The 5,324-nt window shown below is 41.4% G+C and overlaps 2 protein-coding genes across 2 annotated transcripts; one reads left to right on the plus strand and one right to left on the minus strand.

Moving 5' to 3' along the window:
* The first annotated feature begins 904 nt into the window (after window positions 1-904).
* LOC107748747 (free fatty acid receptor 3) lies at window positions 905-1,807 on the plus strand. The gene has a single exon (XM_016563687.1). The coding sequence runs from the start codon at window positions 905-907 to the stop codon at window positions 1,805-1,807; it is 903 nt and encodes a 300-aa protein (XP_016419173.1).
* An 818-nt stretch (window positions 1,808-2,625) lies between these two features.
* LOC107748770 (uncharacterized) lies at window positions 2,626-5,312 on the minus strand. The gene is made up of 2 exons (XM_016563709.1): window positions 3,857-5,312; window positions 2,626-2,769 (listed from the first exon to the last, which is right to left on the minus strand). Exon 1 carries the CDS (start codon window positions 5,246-5,248, stop codon window positions 4,142-4,144), a length of 1,107 nt encoding a protein of 368 aa, XP_016419195.1. The 5' UTR covers window positions 5,249-5,312; the 3' UTR covers window positions 2,626-2,769; window positions 3,857-4,141.
* Window positions 5,313-5,324: the final 12 nt, after the last annotated feature.

Here is a 5,324-nt window from a genome sequence, read left to right on the forward strand (position 1 = left end):
ATTACCAATACAGCATTTTATTTTTCAAAAAGCTCTCAGCAGTCTGATCATGGAACATAGATGATGGAATCAATATTATGTAATTTAATGCAAAAACCATTTAAGGTTTAGCCGAAAGAAAGAAAGAAAAGGTATTATAAAGAATGTTTATGCTGCTCTTGCCATACCAACAGCTCATAATAATCACATCTGTGCAACAGTAAAAAGAAAAGCAAAAAATCCTATTTTTTTAGACTTGGAATAGAGACTAATGTTAAGTCGCTTTGGATAAAAGCGTCTGCTAAATTACTAAATGTAAATGTAAGTAACTTCAAGGTGTTTTTATGTCATTTTGGAGCTAGACAGACTTGATCATTAAGACAATCAAACCTGGGAAAACTGCACAACAATGCTTAAACGTGAAAAAATGGATGCAAGAATGAATAATAATAACTATCCCTTTATTTCAGCCTCCAGACTTTAAGTGTGGTCTGATGATTTGTATTTTTAATTAGCATTAGCTAGGCTAGTAGGCCTGAGGGTATTGATGCAAAGAAACTGGGGGGGGGGTACAGTTGCTCAATTCTAAACATGTTTTCATAATATGTCAGAATGCAAAACATACTGCGCTTTTCTGTATCTATGCCATTCAGGTGTCTAGAGTGCTAACGGAAGCACATTTCAAAAGAGTCTATTGATTTGATCAAGACTACCAATAATAGAGAGAAATTTTGGTAAGTTACAAATAAAACCGATTGTTTTTAGTTTAAGAACTTTTATTCTGCTCATTTTTTCATAATATTAAAAAAATCGAAGAGAATACATCTCAAAACCGTGTGTGTTTATATATTACAGGTGCTGTTTTAAGGACTTGCAGGGTTGTTTTCTACAGTAAAGTAAAAAACTTAACCACAGGCCGACAACAATGTCAGAAGATTCAACAGTGTTTCTCGCCATATATATCATCACATTCCTGATTGGTTTTCCTAATGCTGTGTTGGCGTTCTGCTCATGTATTCGCAAGATTCACCGTAAACCTATCCCCATTGACATATTCATGTTGAACCTCACTGTTTCTGACCTTGTCTTCCTCACCTTCCTGCCTGTAAAGATGAAAGAGGCTGCAGATAACATGATTTGGAACATGCCCTATATTTTGTGCCACATCAATATGTTCATGTTCTTTCTACCTTTTTATTCCAGTGGCCTGTTCTTGACAGCAATTAGCGCTGAGCGCTATGTGTGTATAGCATTTCCAGTTAAGTATAAAAGTCCAAAAAGAATAATTTACACAACATTTATATGCGTTATCATCTGGGTGCTTGTTGGAGTAACTTCAATATTTCCTTACAAGGCAGCATATTTAGATTCTAATGATGCGGACAACACCACTAATAAGCGCCATTTGGTGGAGGAACCTCAGAGATGTTACAGTAACTTCACAGCAAAACAGCTGAGAGAACTGCTTCCAGCGCGTCTAAGTATAGTAGTGGTGTTTTTCCTTCTACCCCTCCTTATCTGCTGCTTCTGTTACATCAGTTTAATTTGTATTTTGATGAAGTGTCCTCTCTTCAAGCGACAGCGTAAACTCCGGGTGGTTGGACTGATTGTGGGGACTCTCCTTGTGTTTGCCATTAGTTTTGCACCCTACAATGCATCACACATAGTGGGCTTCATCAAAAAAGAAAACCCATATTGGCGCATTAAAACTTTAATGCTGAGCACTTTAAACGCATGTTTTGATCCTATTATATTTTTCTGTATCTCTAAGGATATGAGAAGGGCTATCAAAGTATGTGCAAAGGCCTTGTGCAGTTTTATGTTTTAAAATAAAAATAGTTTTACTATTTAAAGCAATTTTTTGTTGTTGTAAACTTAAGAATGGTATCACCAAAATGTCTTCTAATTCAATCGCACAAAAGAAATGTCCAAAGACATATTGTAACCTACACTTAGGGTGTACACATTTGTTATGGTAGGCTAAGGCTATATGAGCAGAAAAGGATCCTAGGAAAAATATCACTGAAATAACTGACCTGTGAGCATCACACCGATCTTTGTGACCTTGTTCCAGGAAATCTGTTGAATTCTGAAGCGACGCGATGCGTTTGTGTAAGAAAAATATCCATATTTAGAACTTTATAAATCTTAATCTCTAGCTTCCGCTAACTCTTCTACGCACGTTCACGCGAGAGAATGGCATCCAGCGGATGATGTAGCACATAGGCAAACGCGGTGACGAACGTGGGAGCGCAGAGGAGAGAGCAAAACAAAGAATGTCATATACACCTAGGATGGCTTGAGGGTGAGTAAATCAGGGGGTAATTTTCATTTTTGGGTGAACTATCCCTTTAAGAATGGTGTCATCAAAATGTCTTCTAATTAATTACCCAAAGCAAATGACATCATCCTACACTTCAATTACACTGTACACGATTTTAAAGTATATGCAGAAAAGGATCCTACACCTGACCTGGGAACATCACGACTGCGTTTAGATTGACAGGGTCCCTACAAAGTGTTCACTGCTCTCTTTTCCAGGATATCTGTTGAAATTCACTTAACTTGACAAAACTCCTTCAGAATAGAAAACAGTACAACATATTAGAGAGGTTTCTGGTATGATGATGAAATGAAGGGGTTCGTTGGTTGTATTATGGGGGGGTGAAACACAGTAGGCAGTCTGTCAGGACTGAGTGAGATGGTTTCTTAATTGAAGAGAAGCACTCAATGAAGTTGGTTGATGTCTGATTTACTGAAGACTTTGTGGGTATACATGTATGTGGTTTTCTGAAATGGATTAAACAAGAGAAATAAACTTAATGATATGAATATACAAATGTTCCACAATAAACATTAAAACACTAAACAGCACCCAATATAAATATAACCATGCTATATTACACTATTTAACATGGGCGCTTATGCTCTAAATGTCCACAAGGGGGCGCTATCCGCACATGAATGCAGTACGAGGGCAGGGTAACATGCCTGGACATGTACTAAGCAGATAATCACTACGTGCAAACAAGAACCGTCGCACAACGCACACATACATTAATAAGGCTAATATTCAATAATAACACAATGTACAGCATATACATATAAGCATCTCACAACAAGGAATATCACAGAAATACTCGCGAATGCACTGAATCGATGATTGTGGGGACTCTCCTTGTGTTTGCCATTAGTTTTGCACCCTACAATGCATCACACATAGTGGGCTTCATCAAAAAAGAAAACCCATATTGGCGCATTAAAACTTTAATGCTGAGCACTTTAAACGCATGTTTTGATCCTATTATATTTTTCTGTATCTCCAAGGATATGAGAAGGGCCATCAAAATATGTGTGAAGGCCTTGTGCCGTTTTATGCCTATTTAACGTAATTTGTTGTTGTTGTTGTTAACTTAAAGGGATAGTTCACCCAAAAATGAAAATTACCCCATGATTTCTTCATCTTTCAGATGAATACAATCTGAGTTATATTAAATAATGTCCAGGCTAATCCATGCTTTGCACACAATATAAATATAACCATGCTATATTACACTATATAACATGGGCGCTTATGCTCTAAATGTCCACAAGGGGGCGCTATCCGCACATGAATGCAGCACGAGGGCAGGGTAACATGCCTGGACATGTACTAAGTGTATGATTGCTACATGCAAACAAGAACCGTCGCATAACGCGCACACACAATAATAAGGTTAATATTCAATAATAACACAACGTACAGCAAATAAGCATATCACAACAAGGAATATCACAGAAATACTCGCGAATGCACTGAATCGAGCAGGTAATACAGGCAGTGCTATGTTAATTGGCTACTCCTTAATCGGTACAAGAATAACAGCTGATCACTTACTTCACACGTACGCACACTGTAACCCAGTATAAACTCGAAGTCAATGTCTTTAAAGTAACTCTGAATGAACTAGAATACAGCTGCCAAACTCTCCATCTTCTCACGTGCGCTGCCTCTCTCTCTAGCCTGTGATTCAGCTCCTCCTCCCGCGGTGACATTGCAGCTGCGCTGAACATTCTGATTGGTCAGAATCATCCGGGACTTAGAGACAGCCGAGCTTTTTGTACAGCGGCCCCCGAATTCAGGAACCGAATTCGCTTATCTAACAAAGGTCGATATCTTGTTTTAGTCATCCTCGGGCAGGGCTGGAAGCTGGATGAGACGGGCCACAACTCGTGTGTAGGTCTTACCGTTGACATCTACACTGGCTGTCCGGACTCGACCATCTACACCGGGGAACACCTGAGTGACTCTGCCTACAGGCCAGAGGGCGCGAGGAAGTTGGGGATCAACAATCAAGACTACATCTCCGATTTCCAATGCCTTCTTTTCAGTCTTCCACTTCTGACGGGCTTGGAGATCTGGTAAGTAGTAATTCAAAAAATGTCTCCAGAAGTGCTCCGCAAGCAGTTGACTATGGCGCCAGCGTCGCCGACTCAGCATCTCTGACTCCTGGTAGAGGACTTGAGGTAATGATGTGTCTCGACGGCCAATCAGGAAGCAGTACGGGGTGATCGGGTCGAGGTCAGCAACGTCAGAGGAGGTATACCCAAGAGGCTTTGAATTGAGGATACCTTCCACCTCAATCAGGACTGTCCTCAACACTTCCGCAGTAACAGTCTGGGCTCCGATAGTCACTCTGAGCGCTGCCTTGATAGAGCGGATCTCCCTCTCCCAGCAACCGCCGAAGTGAGGGGTGCTTGGCGGGTTGTAGGTGAACTTGATCTGCTGATTGGCAAGGTGGCTCTGTAGCTCATCTTGGAGGGTGGGGAAGGCATCATTCAGTTCACGTTCTCCTCCCTTAAAGTTGGTGCCTTGGTCGCACAATAACTCGTACGGTTTGCCTCGTCTGGCAATGAACCGTCGTAGAGCCATCAGGAAAGAGTCAGAATCAATTCTGCTGAGAAGATCAAGATGGGTTGCCCTCGTGGTCATGCACTTAAAGACTATGCCCCACCTCTTCTCGTTACGTCGGCCGATCTTAATGAGGAAGGGGCCGAAACAGTCCATGCCAGTCGAGTAGAAAGCTGGACGGAAGTATCTCTGTCTGGTGAGGGGCAGGTCAGCCATGAGAGGGACTTCTGGGCGTCCTCTCCACTTCCTACACTCTCTACACTGGCGCTGGTGTCGCCTGATAGCTTCACGACCTCTTAGTATCCAGCACGTCCTTCTGATTTCTGCAAACAACCGCTCTGTACCTGGATGATGTAGCCTCTCATCATAATCCTTCATGATTAGCGCTATGATTGGATGTCGAGGGTCGAGAACAGCTGTATGTACTGCGTCCTCTTCCAGTCCCTCACAGTGG

The sequence above is a fragment of the Sinocyclocheilus rhinocerous genome, unplaced genomic scaffold (genome assembly GCF_001515625.1).
Source record: "Sinocyclocheilus rhinocerous isolate Xijiao unplaced genomic scaffold, SAMN03320098_v1.1 scaffold499, whole genome shotgun sequence".
In the NCBI taxonomy this organism is placed as follows: Eukaryota; Metazoa; Chordata; class Actinopteri; order Cypriniformes; family Cyprinidae; genus Sinocyclocheilus; species Sinocyclocheilus rhinocerous.